Source organism: Aedes albopictus, chromosome 2, assembly GCF_035046485.1.
Source record: "Aedes albopictus strain Foshan chromosome 2, AalbF5, whole genome shotgun sequence".
NCBI lineage: Eukaryota > Metazoa > Arthropoda > Insecta > Diptera > Culicidae > Aedes > Aedes albopictus.
Window position 1 is genome coordinate 250,194,660 of NC_085137.1, and position 18,876 is coordinate 250,213,535.

The 18,876-nt window shown below is 39.6% G+C and overlaps 1 protein-coding gene across 2 annotated transcripts in view; it reads right to left on the reverse strand.

Annotated features, from left to right (window-relative positions):
• Positions 1 to 18,876, reverse strand: part of LOC109427861 (discoidin domain-containing receptor 2) — a 961,146-nt gene that overhangs the window by 306,938 nt on the left and 635,332 nt on the right. For both annotated transcript variants that reach the window (XM_062851500.1, XM_062851499.1), the window contains exon 4: positions 2,776 to 3,007. In XM_062851500.1, the coding sequence (XP_062707484.1) occupies positions 2,776 to 3,007 (232 nt within the window). The remainder of the gene's footprint in view (positions 1 to 2,775; positions 3,008 to 18,876) is intronic.

Consider the following 18,876-nt stretch of genomic DNA (forward strand, 5'->3'; position numbering starts at 1 on the left):
GCAGCATGGCACAACAGCCTTCATCAACGGAAACCGCTGACCAAATTGGCGAAATTGTACGTAGGGGCAATTCAAGCTTTGTGGATATTATCAAACAAAATATAAGTGATTCAGTGGAACGGATAATCGAAAAAATGAATAGCGATCGTCACGATTTTCTGTCAATTGCATCAGCGTCAGGTGACTTTCCGTCAGAAGTCATCATGGAAATTATGGACGAAGTTAAAACGTTGTCCGTAGGATTTTCCAAATTTAATGATGCAAATTCGAAGGATGTTTTAAACATCTCATCGGATTTACCAGACAGTTTGGCTAATGAGCTGAATCGCGATCCAACTTTTGTAAAGAGCTCACCCAAAGCCCAATCAGGATGGCGAACCTTAGGATCTAAAACAATCTGGAGAAATGACTGGACTGACTATGATGAACGGAAGCAACGTCGTAAACTACAGCAAAAAGTGTTGCCGCAGCTTTGGTAGATGGTATGATTACCTCTAAACGTTCGCACCATGGATCCTGTCCAACACACCTCATGCAGCGCTACGATGTTGAACCCGCGGTGCTTCAGTAGATCGGCGAGTATACGGGTGCTCCCAATGAAGTTGAGAGATCGGTAGTTCCACGTACCGAGTTTCCAATCGCAAGTCCTTTTTTTCGCTGGGGTCGTTGCCGTTGGTCCCGGTTCGTATTATTCTGTTCCTGATTTTCCGTTACAATGGTTTTTTTACGGCTGGATCATAGGGCCTGACACCAACCTTCTACTTTCCAGAGGACCATAGTGCACAGCTGAGCTTAGAGTCCTTCCCTGACACGTGGATCAGCCGCACCTAACATGGAGATCAGACGCTGTTGTGAGCCGCTCCTCCTGGAGATCAGACGCTCAGGTTTGCAAAAGCAAACCTCCCTTCCCTGTCAGCGTACGACCAAAGTTCCCATCGGGGTTAGTTACCCGATCTTCCCTAAGGTTGCTCAAAGTTTCCGGCCGATACCACGAGGAGGTAGGGATGGGAGTTGGTGGTCAGAGACTAGTGGATCACAATGGGATCTGTATTGCGCAGCCTTAAGCGTGCCAAAAGTGTGAAAAATGCAGCATGTACAAAGCGCTAATAAAACCGGTGGTCCCCTACGGACACGAGACATGCACGAGAGGAGAACCTGCAAGCACTGTGGCGGAGAAGGATGAATCACGAGCTCGCTGAAATTTACGGCGAACCCAGCATCCAGAAGGTGGTCAAAGCTGGAAGGATATGGTGGGCAGGGCATGTTGCAAGAATGCCGGACAAAAACCCTGCAAAGTTGGTGTTTGCTACTGATCCGGTTGGCACAAGAAGGCGTGGAGCGCAGAGAGCACGATGGGCGGACCAGGTGAAGCGTGATCTGGCGAGCATTGGGTGTGACGGAGGATGGAGAGTGGCAGCGTGGCAGCCACAAACCGAGTATTGTGGTGTACTTTCGTTGAATAGGTAATCGCGCCACTTGGGCAGTGGCTTCTATTTTCGTCTGTTTTCCGCTATAACTCAGTCAAATTTGAACCAATTGGCACATTTTTTGGAATGCAGTGAGATAGGTATTAGTATAGGACACGCTTGTATGGAAAAAATAAATCCTCGCTCCAGTCGACTTTTTAGATCCCATATAGGTCCCATATGAACTGTACAAAATTTCAGCGCAAGCGGTTCAAAGTTTCTATAGGATTTACTACAGGAAAAGTTACACTTTCAAACAAAAAATCCCAGAGGTCGCCCTTTGTCTCCTTAGTTCAAATCGATCAACGCTTCTTGTAGGAAAATCATTTATGAAACTTTCCTTCGAAGACCGCAAAACAATTGGATGCTTGTAGAAAAAGTTTATGATTTATTACCGATTAGTGATCCAACGAACGGCTTTTTGTTTTGTTTTATCAGCAGCACTGCTGCCGCCGTTGTTGCATGAGGTGGCGGGAGGCATCACCACCCCCAGAAACAGCAACAACCAAGGCAGCAGCTACAGTGCTGCTAATAAAACAAAACAAAAAGCCGTTCGTTGGATCGCTATTCGATAATAAATCAATAACTTGTTCCACAAGCATCCAATTGTTTTGAGGTCTTCGAAGGAAAGTTTCATAAATGATTTTCCTACAAGAAGCGTTAATCGTTTTGAATTTAGGAGACAAAGGGCGACCTCTGGGATTTTTTGTTTGAAAGTGTAACTTTTCCCAACTTTAAATCGCTTGCGCTAAATTATAGTTTCACCGATTGCGCTGAAATTTTGTACAGTTCATATGGGACCTAAATGGAATCGAAAAAGTCGACTTGAGCGAGAATTTGATGTTTGTCCCATACTAATAGGTATAGTATCTACCCGTGTACAACATTTCAAGTCAATTGGTTCAAAATCGACTGAGTTATAGTGGAAAACAGACGAATATAGAAGCCACCGCCCAAGTGGCGCGATTCCCTTGTCTTGTCTTAAATGTGATGTTGTGCAAATATATGTATGTATGTAGGTGTAGACTGTAGAATAAGAAAACTCATATCTAAGTTGAAAAAAACAGCAGATTAGGCATTCTTTTAACTGTTCAAGAAAATGTATTAATCATAAACCACGCGATCATATCATTGGTGGTGGAGGGGGTTTTGGCCAAAAACCATAGTCCATACAAATTATAAAATGTTTGCATAAACGATAGACCAAAAGTGGTCTGGACCAAATGACCACGTGGTTAATGGGCAGCCCCTTATTGTTGATACTTCGAAATATTTGACAAAAAATAATAAGTGCTTATCTCAAACTTACCTCATTATCCCGGGTGTTTTTCCACCGCTTCCACTTGGAGAACCCCGGACGCCAGTATTCCAGCACGTACGCCTCGGTGTACTCGCGGCCTTGCCCCTTACCGAAGCGGCCCTGCGTCTTGATGGCCGTGACGACGTGCATCCGCTTCAGATCGATCTGCAGGTACTCGTTCAGATTGCGCGAAACCATGTGCTTCGGACACCAGGCGCCTCCATTGTTGTCCACTTTCAATCTGCAAGCGGACAAAAGAGAAGAAAAGCAATCTCTAAATTAATCTACTCCATCAAGCAGCTGATGCAGCGATGATTTAAAGCTGTTTTCCACCCGAGAGAAAATTGAAATGCTTTGTCATTCCGGTTCCGGGACGACACAGGGAAAAAAAATGTTTGTAACAGAGATTTTGCTCCCCCGGATCGCACAGTGGGATCATTCTGAAAAAAGACGATCAAAACCTCTAAGAGCCGTTAGATGACATTTTAGCATATAGGTGACTTTGGAAGATTTGTTCAGAAATATCGTCTCTATTTTTATGCATATTCACTGTATGGTAAAACTGTAGGGTGAACCCGAGCAAAAAAATATTTTTTCAAAATAATTTTTTAGAGGGTAGATGTCTTCAGCAAAGTTGTAGAAGAAGTAATTTCAAGTATCTTTGCTGAAGACACCATATAGTTTGGACTTCAGTTTTTGGGAGAAAATATGAAAGTTTAAAAAACAACCTCAAAATCAGTTTTTTGAACTTTTCCATGATTATATCGTAAAATTTCAAAGTGATATGTTCTACAAGTTTGTAGATACTACTGGAATACACTATCTTGCCGAAGACACCAACTCTGTAAAATAAAAAACTGCTCCAGTAAACCGATTTTTTTGAAAATTTTTCACTATTTTCACTATTGAATATTTTTTCAATAGGCACTTTTTGGCAGCCGTGCTATCAAAATTTCAATGGCTTATCATGTCCAGAATAGACCAAAAGTGACTTAACAATCGGGTCTGATAAGGCACTTTGATTTCTGATGCTATTTTAATAGGCATTTTGCAAAGAAAATATTCACAAATTTCATACAAATCAATTAATACCAACTGAAAACTCACGAAAACTTTTCGACATTAATATTTGTAAATCAAAATAGTATTCTTGTTGAAATAGTCTACATTTTTAACACTGTGGTTGACTTTACATTGAATACCCGACAAAAAATATCGTTTTTTTTTTTTAATTTTTAAAATAGTTAAAAACTCACTATTGAATATTTTTTGAGTAGGCACTTTTTGGCAGCCGTGCTGTCAAAATTTCTATGGTTCATTATGTCCAGAATAGACCAAAATTGACTTAACAATCGGGTCTGATAAGGTACTTTGAAATCTGAAGCTATTTTAGTAGTAATTTTCAAAGAAAATATTCACAAATCTCGTACAACCTTTCGATATTATTTTTAGCTCATCCAAGTAGTACTTCTGAATAAAAAAAAAAACAAGTTAAATAAATGTAGACTATTTCAACTGTTAGTGTCATTTATTTTGAACTACAAATTTTGAAAGAGGCAAAAGCCTCTTTCTTTGAGTGCTTTCCTCATCTTCGAAATCTTTCTCAAAAAGGCACAAAACCTTTTTATCTTTTCAAAGATCGTTATAATATAAACTTAAAAATAAAGGCTTCTCCGGAAAAGTATCCATAATCGAGCCGTGATCTTGATGCGGATTTGTCAAGGGCATTGGCGTAGCTAGGGGGGGTTCCAGGGGTGCCTGGCACCCCCTAGAACAAACTTGGCACTCCCTAGAATTTTTCCTTGATAGTTACCTAAAATTTAAAACTTCATACAATAATTCCAATGTTTATTAATGACACATTCGAATAAAATTCAAGCACACCCTTAATTACTTATATATCTGTTGTATGTTTTGGCGTTTTGAACATCGCAAGAACAATCAACAGACTTCTCCATGGATTCCTCCAGAAATACCTCTATCAGTGATTTCTCTAGGCTTCCTTTATGGATTGTTCCCGATATTTCTCAATGAACTTCCCTTAGGATTTTCCAGGCAGTCCTGATGGGGATGTACATACTAGAAATTTCTGCAGAGATTGATCCAGCAATGTCTCCTAGGATTTCTTTGGAAATTCTTACTATGATACTTCTCGGAATTCTTCTAGGGATTCCTCTTAAATTTTCTCTTAGGATTCCTTTAGGAATTCTTGATGGGATTATTCTAGAGACAATCTTCCTGGTACTCTTTCAGAAGTTCGTCAGGCGATTCCATTTATTTTATTCAGTTTTAATTCAGAGATTCTTCCAGAAATTTCTTATGAAATTTCTCCAGGTTTTATTGGCCTTCTTCCGGGAATTATGGCTTGGATTCCTCAAGTAACTCCTCCTGCGAATCTCTTAGAACTCATTCAAAAACTCTTACTGTGCCACCTTCAGGAATTCTACTGGGGGATTTTTTCTAAAAATCCCTTCGGTGATTATTCCAGAGATTTTTTCAAGGATTCAACCAGGACTTCCTCCAGAGGTACTTTCAGAAATACCACAGGGGATTTCTCCAAGAACTTCTATTGGCCTTCCTTCATGAATTCCAGCTGGAAATCTTCAAGCAATTCCCGTTGGGACTTCTTCAGAAATACTTTTAGGGATTTCTCTTGGCATACTTACTTGTTGCAACACTTTCGGGATATCTTACTGAGATTCCTCCAGAAATTCCTCCTGCGATTCCATCAGGGATTCCTCCAGTATACTTCTACCGATTCTTTCAAGGAGAACTGTAGGTATTCCTCTAGGCATATGTTAAAGGAACTTCTCTTAGGATACCTCCGGCATTCCTGATTTTAGGATGTCTCCAGAAATTACTTCTAGGAATTCCTTCAAATATTCCAGCTGGGATTCGTCAAGCAATTCCTGTGGTTCTTCCAGTTATTCTTCTTCCTCCAGAAATTCTAACTGTTGTACTTCAGAAATTATACTACGGTTTCTTTTAGAGCTTACTCCTGTCTTTTTTGCAGGTATCCTTCCAGGTAATCTTCCTGGAATTCTTGCAGAAACTTCTTTGGTTGTTCGACCAGGGACTTCTCTAAGGACTCATCTAGGAATTCCTTCAGAGATTTTATCCAAAAATTCCTCCAGAAATTCCTAATGAAATTCCTGCAGAAAATCCATTTGGCCTTCCTCCAAGAATACCTCAAACAACTCCTCCTGCGATTCTTCCAGCAATTTCTTCAGAAATTCTTTTAGTGATTCCTACACAAATTTATCCTAGCATTTATGCAAAGAATAAGAATATCAAGAAAGCCCACTCCGCTGATGCTCGGGGGGACACTACCGCAGCGCTATCTGCGGATGAAAGTTCAACCTTCATGCTGTAGTGTGCGTTACTGATTGTATGCGGATACCAAAACATACGCACACCACCTTCTCTTATGACAAATCACGAACACTGTTACACAGAGCTTCCACCTTGAAACGCTTAGAGAGCGCTACTTGTCTTGTCGCTCGACGTTTACATAGAAAAAGATAAGAGAGGGCATTCTTTCTATTTTTATTCTTTGATTTATGGCTGAAATTCTTCCGGGAAATCGTCCTGGGATTTCTTCAGAAAATCCTCCTGCGATTCCTTCAGGGCCTTCCCCATAGATTATTCCAGAATTCCGGTCCTTGCAGGGACTTCTCAAGGTATTCCATGGATTTTTCCTTTGGATTCCCAGGCATTCCTGATGGGGTTTCGCAATAAATTCCTGTATAGTTTCCTCCATCAATTCCTCCTAAAATTTTTCAATGATACACCGCAGAATACCTCCTGAGATTTTTCCTATGAGTTCTTCAGAAGCTCTCCGGTGATTCCTCTAGGAATTTTTATCCGATATAGTTTATCCAAGGACTCTTTCATAAATTTCTCATGGGATTCCTCGAAGAACTCCTCTTGGCCTTCCTCCAGAAATTTCAGCTGGATTTCTTAAGCTGTTCCTGCTGTGATTCTTCCAGCAATTCCTCCTCGGAATTCTCCAGAAATTCTTACTGTTATACCTCCCGGAATTCTTCTAGGCATTCCTCTAAGAATTTCTCTACAAATTCCTTCACAAACTTGCTGGGGTTATTCAAGGCAATCTTTCTAGGAGCCTTGCAGAAGTACCATCGAAGTTTTCTCCTGGAAACACTAAAGCATTTTTCCTGGGATTTCTTCATTTTTTTTATTGGATTCCTCCAGGAACTCCACTTGAATTTCATCCAGGAACTCCTCCTGGGATTACAATAGCGAGTCCTGCTGCATCTAATGTTTCAGGAATGCCTCTTAGGTCTCCTCTAGAAATTCTTCCTGTGATAACTTCAGAAATCACTTTAGAGATTTCTCTTGGCATTTTTGCTAGGATTCTTCAAAACATTTTTTCTAGGATACTTCCAGAAATGCCTTTGGTTCTTCCAGGCATTTTTTTTTTTTTTCAAAGACTCATCCAGGAATTCCCCTAGAGTTTTTATTCGTGGATTATTCTAGAAATTAATCATGGTATTACACCTGGGATTTCTCTTGGCCTTCTTGAAGGAGTTTCAGCGGATTAATCCTGATACAAATTTCTAGAGACATCCCTAAATGAATTTTGGGAAAAGTTGAAATTTCCAGAGAAATTAGGAGGTATTACTAGGAAAATCTCTAGTGAAATCCTATAGGATTGTACCGGAAAAACTGTAATTAATTAGAAGGCACAGAATCTTGCTGATTGACAAATTGAGAGATGAATTTGCGAAAAAAAAAGCGATGTTCTGGTGGGATTCGAACCCACGACTCCGTATTCGCTAGATCGTGGTGTGGCTAATTCTTTGAGGACTGCTTTGGCTATTTTTTATAATTTTAATGGTTATTCCTCTGAAATTATTTCAGCAATTTCTTTACCAGTGAATTAGAAATTCAAAAATTCTCAACAGGGCTTGCGCAACAAAATCCTATGAAATTCACGAAAAACTTCGTGACAAATTCCCAAAGAAATTGTCGGAAAATATTCATCAAAATTACCTTAAAAGTTTGAAAGTATTTTCTGAAGACGTGATTTATGAAAAATGAAGTGATCGGCGAAGGAATACCGAATAGCATATATAATGAAAGTCCAAAAAATCGACGAAAATCCCAAAAAAGTAGAATGACTTGCCGGAAAATTTTCAGAAAAATTGTGAGGTCCCAGAGTCATTTTCGAATGGGTTATCAATGGCTTCACTAAAAGAATTCCAAAATTTAAACTTCAAACAATATAATTTTCTCTGTAACCATGCGGCTCCATTGTGACCTGATAGAAAAAAAAAAATTTCGCGCTTAGCGCAAAAATGCGCAAACAGGGACCTATATAGCCAAAAACTAGACAAAATTGCACGTCAGATTCGGGATACGGCGTCGTTTTCTGATGTTTCCTAAACATGTACTGGATCTCTTTAAAACGAAGTTTTTCTCCAAAATTTCATAAAAGTCAATATGTTTGCATATTGTAAAAACATAATAATTTTGTGATTAAATTCCAAACAACCCCTGAAATGTAATCGTTATTCATACCCAAAAACACAAAAAATATTGTCACATTATTCAAGTCTTCCTTATTTTTACAACGAACTCATGAAGGAAGCTCATAAAATAAAGACAATAAATACTAATATTGTAGCACATGAAACTTCAACTTTGAAAAAATTTTCAGGACTCAATTTTCGACCAAATAACTTGAAAATTTGGGGTTTTCTTAGTTGGAGTATCTATAATGGAAGAAAAATATTAGAAAAATAAAATACTGAAGCAGATTTTTGAGGTTTTGTCCGGCTTCCGGCCACTGTGCAAAGATGCAAATATGTATCCTGATTTTGCAAGTAATTACAACTTTTACAATTGTTCTTGAAAACTATTTTTATATGGGTTGTTATTATGCAACAAAACAATGAAGATGTCACGATGAATACAAGTTACACGCAAATTTATGTATATTTTATAGTTTCCGAGATTTACACTTCTAATAATTTCCCTTGAAAATGTATTCTTACTGACCTGGTTGCTTTCAATCCACACAACAAAGGGGTAGTCGCGATGATTGTTAATTCCAAAATGGAAATACAAATTCCATTTATTATACGCAATTAAGTTATCAAGCGACTGAGAAATTGAGGGTGGATCGGTATTGCCTTTTACAAAAAAAAAAACAACCTGGAAGCCACTGAAACTGGCACCCCCTAGGCACCCCCTAGGAAAAAATCCTAGATACGCCAATGGTCAAGGGATGAACCAAGGTAATATGTCTACGACGAAGGAATTTTGAAAATCATGGACAGGAATCGACCTAACGGACGCAGTTCTTGAAAACTGGAAAAAATAAATTTTAAAGAGTATCAAACAGCATAACCAATTTCAATAAAATATCTGTGAAGAATTTTCATCATAACGTAAGATTTACAACCTAGAATATCTCTAACAGATACTGGCTATTTCAATGTGATGTAACAATGTTTCATTTTAGTTGATTGATTAATGTATGTAATGTAACGTAAGCAAATGCATTGGGAATTACAATAAAAAATTAGATCAAAAACACAGTTTTTAATTGGTGTTAAAAACTTATTCAATGTAAAGTCAACCACAGTGTTAGAAATGTAAACTATTTCAACAAGAATACTATTTGGATTAACAAATATTAATGTCGAAAAGTTTTAGTGAGTTTTCAGTTTGTATTAATTGATTTGTATGAAATTTGTGAATATTTTCTTTGAAAAATGCTTATTAAAATAGCATCAGAAATCAAAGTGCCTTATCAGACCCGATTGTTAAGTCACTTTTGGTCTATTCTGGACATGATAAAGCATTGAAATTTTGATAGCACGGCTGCCAAAAAGTGCCTATTGAAAAATATTCAATAGAGAAAATAGTGAAAAAATTTCAAAAAAATCGGTTTACTGGAGCAGTTTTTTATTTTACAGAGTTGGTGTCTTCGGCAAGATAGTGTATTCCAGTAGTATCTACAAACTTGTAGAACATATCACTTTGAAATTTTACGATATAATCATGGAAAAGTTCAAAAAACTGATTTTGAGGTTGTTTTTTAAACTTTCATATTTTCTCCCAAAAACTGAAGTCCAAACTATATGGTGTCTTCAGCAAAGATACTTGAAATTACTTCTTCTACAACTTTGCTGAAGACATCTACCCTCTAAAAAATTATTTTGAAAAAATATTTTTTTGCTCGGGTTCACCCTACAGATTTACCATACAGTGAATATGCATAAAAATAGAGACGATATTTCTGAACAAATCTTCCAAAGTCACCTATATGCTAAAATGTCATCTAACGGCTCTTAGAGGTTTTGATCGTCTTTTTTTTCAGAATGATCCCACTGTGGATCGGTGCGGTGGTCGCATCTAGCACAGCCGGAAGTGGAAAGCAGAGCCAGAGCAAAAAACTCGACTCACGACACAAGTTTATAAATTCAGCGGAACTTTTACTTCGTTATTTTCGCCAGAAACAAAAGTTTCAATATTAAACTTAATTTTTGTCGACAACTTTCGTCTCCTCTGTCGCTCGTGTCCGTACGTTCGGTTTGTCAAGTGTGAGATATTCTTATTCGTGGCAATGGAAAGCAAGGATGGCAGTGATGCCAGATGATAAGAGATCTTCATTTTGAGAATGTACCACAAAACCAGCTACACGTACATAATACAATGGAAATATGCTTTGATATGTGATGATGCGTTCTCTCGTCCATGGCAAAACGTTCAAATCGAAAAGCACCAAGTTCCAACAAAGGTTCCAAACCAAATACATGTTTTTCTGTTGCATTGGCTATCATAGGAATTGCTGCATTCTTTTATTTTTATTTTCTTTGAGTTAAGAGCTTATCAAACGAAGGGAAAACATTTGGAAAAAATCTTCTGGCATCCTTGATGCAGACTAGCAAAAACCTACAAACTTTTTTTCCGGGGTACCAGTCGCATCATCGTTAGGAATGCTCTTGAAAGGAAATCAGCGCTCGCGTGGAACTGAATGTTGAATTGCGAGCGATGAAGCGACGACATGTTCGTCATTCCTCTGGTTGGTAGCTACATATATTCAGATGTGGCCGTTTCTGGTACGAGCAAAAAAGAAAGTGGAACAAGAATAAGCGGGAAAAAGTTTTCCACCTTCAAGCATACCGAGACTCGAGAATGAGCATTGTGTGGCTGCTGCTGGCTGTGACGTTCGTATGAATGGCGGCGGTGGTGCCGGTGGTGATAGGAGAGAACAGATCTTCAAGAAACTGACAAAATTACGGACAAAACTGCTCACGCTTAAGTACGGATGGCTTCAGGGAGAGAACACGGAAGTTCACAATTTTCTGAGTTCTTTTCAGATAAAGTATGCCATTGTCAAGCTCTATCTGCGCTGACACAAGGATGTGGCTGATAAGAATGAATAAATTAAAAAAACTGGGATGCACCAGCTGTGGATCATAATTTGATGTGGGGAAACTTGAACGATTGTGCACTGGAAATCGATTCTGCAGTGTGGTAATACATATGTTTATTATGTTAAAAACTTTGAAATTTGATGTAATTATTCATTAATGAAAATTTTGTCAGAATCAGTAGTTTTGCATGTTTTTTTTTTCAAGGTCTTTTTAGTCCAGCTTATTTTTTTCTCTTCTTCTCCTGGCGTAACGTTCCAACTGGAACAAAGCCTGCTTCCCAGCTTGTGTTCTATGATCACTTCCCAGTTATTAATCAAGCACTTCCTCTATCAATAACCATTTACCACGTGTAAATCGAGTGGCCAATGAAGTCAAGGAAATTTCCATTACGAAAAGTTTCTGGACCAACTGGGAATTGAACACATCACCTATAGGGTCAGTCCATAAACCACGTGGCCATTTTTTAGGGACTTCTCAACCCCCCCCCCCCCCCCGCGTGATCATTAGTCCATACAAAATTTTTTATTCGTCCATACAAAATGCCCATTGGCCGGACCCCCCCCCTTCCCTCATGACCACGTGGTTTATGGACAGCCCCTTATCATGGTCATGCTCAAGAATACTCATATCATTACAGCGGTGGCTATTAGTCCACCTATGTGTAATTAGAACGAAATTTTGAGCCCTGAAAGGTCAATCGACTCAATTCGATGGACTTTGAAGTGATGTGATTCCTTCAGAAAATCTTCCAGGGAATGTTTCATATTTTTATATATTCTGTCATGAATGGCTTCGGAGATTTGTCTGAGAAATCTTTCCGTAATTCTTCAAAATTTTCTCCAAAGCTTTCCACAGGCTACCTGAGATTAACCTGGCTTATATGAAAATTTAGATTTTTTCGTTGAAACTTATCAGGTATCAGAAGGCCGGCTCCAGAGGCACGTTATCCTCCATTTGGGACATTTGTGCCATCGCCAATAGCCTATTTCATCATCTACCTGAGGGAAAAGGAAGGAAATAAGGATAAGGATGGGGATAGGTAAGGACAGGTAGGGAAATAGGAAAAGTACCCTGGAAGAGGATACTAACGCATAAGCGTACCACAATGGGTTTAAACAGCGCCCTGAAAAGGGCACTGCAATAACGCATAAAGCGAAAGAGAACCTATAGCCTCTTTACCACAGCGGGTTAAGAACAACAGAATATCCTAAATATTCAGGTCTCTGAAGTCAGTTTCACTTAATAAGTGTTTACCGAATACTCGCAAACGCAGTTGCGCAAAAACTGGACAGTTACATATCAAATGATACGAACTTCCATAATCGGATTTACAGCTATCAAATGCAAATGAATCAGCTAGCTGAATATTCGCCATGTGATAGCTGAGTCAGCAGTGGCCAGTTAATGCTTTGACCAGAATGCTGCAATTCTGCTTTGACAGATTTGTAAGATACTTCGCCACCCTTGGAGATGGCTCAGTATAATACAATTTTGTTTGAAGACATGACCCCATACTATTCCGGTATTGTTGGTGTTGAGTAGCAGCCCAGGTGTAAATCTGAAGCTTTACCCAACACTTCGATATCGGAATAGCTGGCTCAGGGCCAATGGAGTCATGTGATGCTCCAGTGCCAGTAAACTCATCCGCCAATTCATTTCCAGCGATGGAAGAATGGCCAGGCACCCATACAAGGTGAACAGCGTTTGCTGAATTCAGCTCCTCGATTTGAGTTCGACAAGCGGTAACGATCTTCGCCATGGAGTTGGCCGAAGCTAGTGCGTTAGTAGCAGCCTGGCTATCTGAACAGAAGTATATTACTTTGCCCATTACATGCTGCTGAAGTGCTGATTGCACTCCGCACATAAGAGTAAAGATTTCGGCCTGAAAAACGGTGCAGTGTCTACCAAATGAGTAAGACTGATACAGCCTTAGCTCACGAGAATAAACACCAGCACCTGCTCGACCTTCGAGAAGGGAGCCATCAGTGTAACATACGATGCCGTCTGAAATACTTCTTTCCAGATATTCAGATGTCCACTCTTCCCGGGAAGGGAATTTCGTGGAAAATGTCCTATATGGAAAATTACAAGCAATTTTAAGATCACTTGGAGCAAGGAAAATTTTGTCCCAATTCTCCAAAAGTGGAAACAACGAGGTGTGTGTTGATGTGCGGTTCACAGGAGTTTCCTCTAGTAGACAGAGTACCCGTAACCGGTAAGTGCAAAAAAGTGCTTCTTGTTTGAGATGAATGTGTAGTGGAAAAACGTCAAAGAGAACTTCGAGCGCTGCCGTGGGAGTTGAAGAGAACGCTCCAGACATCGCCATTAAGCACATCCTTTGGAGATGGCCTAATTTTGATTGGACCGTTCTCACTTTGCCCTTTTGCCACCACACAAGACATCCGTAAGCCAATATTGGACGAACAACAGTCGTGTAAATCCATTTGATATACTTGGGTTTTAGACCCCAAGTTGTACCAAAGGTTCGCTGGAATCGCCCGAAGGCCACACAAGCTTTCTTGATTCTGAACTCAATGTGAGGTGCCCAGGAAAGCTTGGAATCAAGAATGACTCCAACGTATTTTAGCTGTTCAGTCACATCGATTTCAGAATCAAAGAGACGCAAAGGTCGAACGCCATTACGGTTTCACCTTCCCGTAAAAAAAAAACAATAGATGTTTTACTCGGATTAACCGAAAGGCCGACACCAATCCTCAACTACCTGAAGGGCGATTTGCATCAGGTCGAAAAGTGTGGTGATACACATACCAACTAACAATGCTAGGTAGTCGTCGGCAAAACCATAAGTAGGAAAACCGCTATTATTGAGTTGCCTCAATAGCGTATCTGCTACGAGATTCCACAAAAGCGGTGATAAGACTCCCCCTTGGGGGCATCCACAAACACTCAATTTCCTAATCCCTGCTAGACGCAATGTCGAGAAGATATATCGGTTTTTGAGCATTTGATGAATCCAATTGGAAATCATTGGAGATATACCATGACTCCGTGCGGCTTCCAATATGGTATCGAAAGGCACATTGTCAAAGGCACCCTCGATATCTAAGAAAACACCCAAACAAGATTGCTTTTGAGCGAATGCTTTCTCGATATCGTAAACAACCTTGTGTAAAAGAGTCACAGTGGACTTAACAGATTGGTAGGCATGTTGGTTCACATGAAGAGACACGTTGGCCAGATGAACATCACGGATATGATGATCCACAATGCGTTATAAGCATTTCAGAAGAAAAGAGGTCAAACTGATAGGTCTGCAACTCTTTGCTTCTTCATACGACGCACGACCCACTTTCGGAATAAACTTGACAGTAATATCCCGCCAAGATTTGGGAATATACCCTGTAGCAAAACTGTATTTTTTTTTTCAAAACATGTTTGAAATGATGAAATCCTTTCTGAAGCAAAATAGGATAAATCCCATCTGCCCCAGGAGATTTGAAAGTAGCAAAGCTATTAAGTGCCCACTCAATCTATTCTATAGTTACAATACTCCGAGACGAAGCCAGGGAATCGTAACTACAAGAAAAGACATCAGGTTCATCCGAAGATGTAATATCCACACATCCAGGGAAGTGTGTGCTGAATAAGCAATCCAGAACTTCCTCATCAGATCGCCATTTGGCAAACGAAGTTCGTTCACTCGGAAATCCTTAGATTTCGCAAGGATTTTATTAACCGACTGACTTCACTCAAACTGGAAACATTTGTACAAAGGTTTTTCCAGCCGGATCGTTCAGCAGACCGGAGAGCTTTCCTGTAGGCCTTGCGAGCCGACCTGATAGCCTCCGAACCAGCCGAATGTCGTCTGTTCCAACCCTTTCTACATTGTTTCCTGAGTATCGCCAGATCAGAGTTCCACCAAGGGGTTCCTCTTGTGATCTTCACAGACCGTAGAGGGCATGCTTCTTCAAAAGCTTCCATGATGAAGGTCGTTGTAGTATCAACGGCATCATCTAAATCACTTGGAGTGACATAATGGATTGTGAGTATCCATGAAATTTGGCCGCAACCAAATCAGTAAAAAGATCCCAGTTTGTTGACCGAGGATTCCTGAAACGCAATGTTTGCGAAGTAACATTTAAATGTTCAAAAAAGATATAGCGATGGTCAGATAAAGATTCTTCAGCTGACACATGCCAATTCGTCAGCTCGTGACTAACTCTACTAGAGCAAAGCGTTATGTCTAACACTTCCTCTCTAGCAGATACCATGCAGGTTGGGCGGTTGCCTATGTTAAGTAATGCAAGATCTGTACTACTTAAGTACTCCATCAAACTGGAGCCTCTCAAGTTAATGTCTGAGCTGCCCCAGATGATATGGTGAGCATTAGCATCACTGCCAACAATTAGCGGAAGGCCTTTTGAAGTACAGTATGCGATGACTTGTTTGAAAGCATCCGTGGGGGATGGTTCATCATGCGGTAAATAAACCGCACAATAGACGTATTTCCTGTTGATTGTGATAGCACATACATCTCTGTTAGTTAGTTCAAAGATGAGTGTAGCAACTATTGCGTTGTTGACAAGCACACAGGCTCGAGGCATGACACGCGAGTTTGCCATTTCATGTTTGCTGAAAGTAGCAAACACCGGGTTCACAAGGTTTCCTAGATAGAAATTCCTCTTACAGAAGTAAGGTTCTTGGACCAAGGCCACTTGGGCTGGAACCATTTTGCATAAGTCTGCAAAAATTGATTGTTGCTGTTCTTTTATGCTGAAGATTGATCTGAGCTATCCTAACCGTAGCCACTACCCAAACTAAGCAAGATTAACCTTTCGCAACAACAGCACAACAAAGAACAGCAGCAACAAAACCAGATCAGTATAGATTGGAAAACGCCAAAGGCGAGGATACACGGGATACACTGTGTAAATCGCGTAATGCGAAACCAGGGACTTGGTCTTGGCTAGAAACTTGAAACGTCAAAAAACGCAGTAGGCAAGACAAAGCTTGCCGGGTATAGCTAGTCTATATATATAAAAATGCAGTGACATACGTGGGACCGCGCATAACTTGCGAACGGAAGGTCCAATTTTGGTCGTCTTAGTTTTGTTCTGTTAGTTTTCACCAAAGGAAGGTTTATGAGCCAAAAAACTTTGAAAATTGAGAGGTTTTGAAAATCGGGGTTTCATCCATTTTGAACGGGGACTTGGACTTGAGTAGAAACTTGAAACGTCAAAAAACGCAGTAGGCAAGACAAAGTTTGCCGGGTACAGCTAGTTTCTTCTAAAATTCCTTTGAGGAGATATTTTTGCCTCTGAAGACTTCTTTAGAATTCACACACACATACACGGAGGGGTAGGCTAAAGGAGTTAAATGAACTGATGCCCGGACTTAAGTTCGTGGAGTAGCCAGACTTTTGTCATGGGATAGCAACTTTATGTTGACTACCGAAGGAATTCAGGAATTTCAACTCACCCTGCTACAACAAACCATTAGGTTGATTCCTTTCTGGAGTGATTCTGCAGCCATAGGTAATCCTTGCGCTGATGGTGGGTACACTTCAATCATCATCATCATCATCATCATCTGAAGACTTCTTTAGAATTTCAGCGATATCTTCCGGAATTTCAGCAAGGGTTTAAAAGTTCTTCCAAGTAACAAGTAGCATTTTCTGTTTTGTTTGCCTGCTAGATAATAAGATCTATGCTCATGAAAATCGGAATGAATAGCATGGCGAAATAATTTCCCAGAAATTCCTGACGGTTTGTCAAAAACAATCCCTTAAGAAACTCATGGAACCTTCACAAACTCCTAAAAGAAATTCTTGAAAATTTTTAGGATGAATTCCCGGATGAAAACTCCAGAAGTAATTTTTGTTATTCCTGTGAACAATTTTTGGACGAAAGCCTACAATAATACCTAGGAAAATACCTAAGGGGGCATGCTCTCTAATAAAACACCTACATAGGCTTATGTAGGAATTCTGCAGGTAAATCCAAGGCAAAAATGCATGAGAAACCATTGGAGGAATTCCAGAAAAAATCCGCAGAAGAAGTTCAGAATCTCGAAAAATAATCAGCGGAAATTGCAGACAAAGGTACTGGTGGAATTCTTGAAGAAATCCTTTAAAAATTTCTGTGGGATCCATGGAGGATTTTCTGAAGGAATCCTTTGAAGAACTCCTAGAGATACCTCTGAAGAAATTGCTTATACAATTTTTGAAGGCATGTGTACACAAACATCACAAAAATCTACTACCTAAAGAAATTTCTGAAGAAAATTCTGAAGAATCAATAAAATAAATTCTGAAGGAATTAACTAGGAACAAAAAATGTTTTTTTTAAAGGAATGTTTGAGATAATACCTAGAAGAAGTGAAGAACCATCTGCAGGTATCCAAAGAAAACAATGTTGAAAAATGCTAAGGAATAGATTGTGGAGAATTTTTTGAAAGAATCTTTGGAAGAAAATCTGAGAGAATCCCTGAAGGAAGGTCTACAAAAATCCAATCCAGTACCTAAAAGAATTATTTCAGAAACTGTTGAAAAACTTTCAAAAGAATATCTTGATTATTTTCTAAATAAATACCCGATGAAATCCCTGGATAAATAGAACTATAACAGAAGGAACCTCTATTGAAATTAAAAACAATAATTTCTAGAAAAGTTTCTGGAAAAAAATCTATAGAAAACCCCTAGAGGAATTCTGAAAGAACCGGCAAAACTTTGTACAACAATTTCTCCCGGAATTATTTTTTTTGAAGAACCGTTTGTAGGTATTCTTGGAGAAATTCCTGGAAAAAAATCTAGAGAATTTTCGGAAAAGTCCCAAAGAAAAACTCTTGAAAAAAAGTTCTGAAAACATTTGTATGTAGTATGTTGAAAACACTAAGGATGGTAACCCGAGAGCGGTCGCGTCGTGTACTGAGTACACGCACCATGAACAATGCGCGCATGTGGTACACAGCGTGAGCGCGGCGTCGCTGCAGGTAGTCAGAGACGCGACTGCTCGAGGCTTTAACGTGATTATAACACAATGAGTTATACATATCATGGTTTGTTAGGATTATGTTATATTTTTGTTACAATTTTCTAGTCGGATACCTCCATCTCAAGTACCTCTATTTTTATGGGTGGCCTTTATCAACCACGCTCCATCTACGCTTCACTCAATCTAGCTGAACAGCAAACCGTTCGCCGGATGAGTTAAATGGTTCCTGAACAAATATTTCGAGTGATTAGTTCAAAGTAGGAAAGAAGCAATGATTTGTTATTCTCTAGACTACTTTAACATCGCACTATGATAGTTAAGTGGAAACATTTCAATAATTTGTTTAATTCCAATGATTTTGACCCTTGAATAAGTTCTCACGAAACTCCTGTCTTACGACCACACAGGCACAAATAGACAAAACAACAGATCCCTTCCACGAGTCAATAAATGTCTATTTTCCTCCATCTAGAACGGAAGCCAGTCATCCCATGTCACATTCGAGCCCTTCGGTGGTGGCCCTTTGTGTGGTATCAACCCATCCAACCATTTCACACCACGTGGTGACAGGTGACACCATCTCGAGCTCCCACGCGGATCTTTATCAGTCAATGTCGTCGTCGGTTGGCGGGGCCCAAGCAGCGCCTCGGTTGGTTTGGCACGTCAAGAAAGAAACGATGAGTTTGGTGCCGATAAATTATCAACCCTGCTCAGGTGATAAATTTCGGTTTCTCCGGGTCGACGGATGG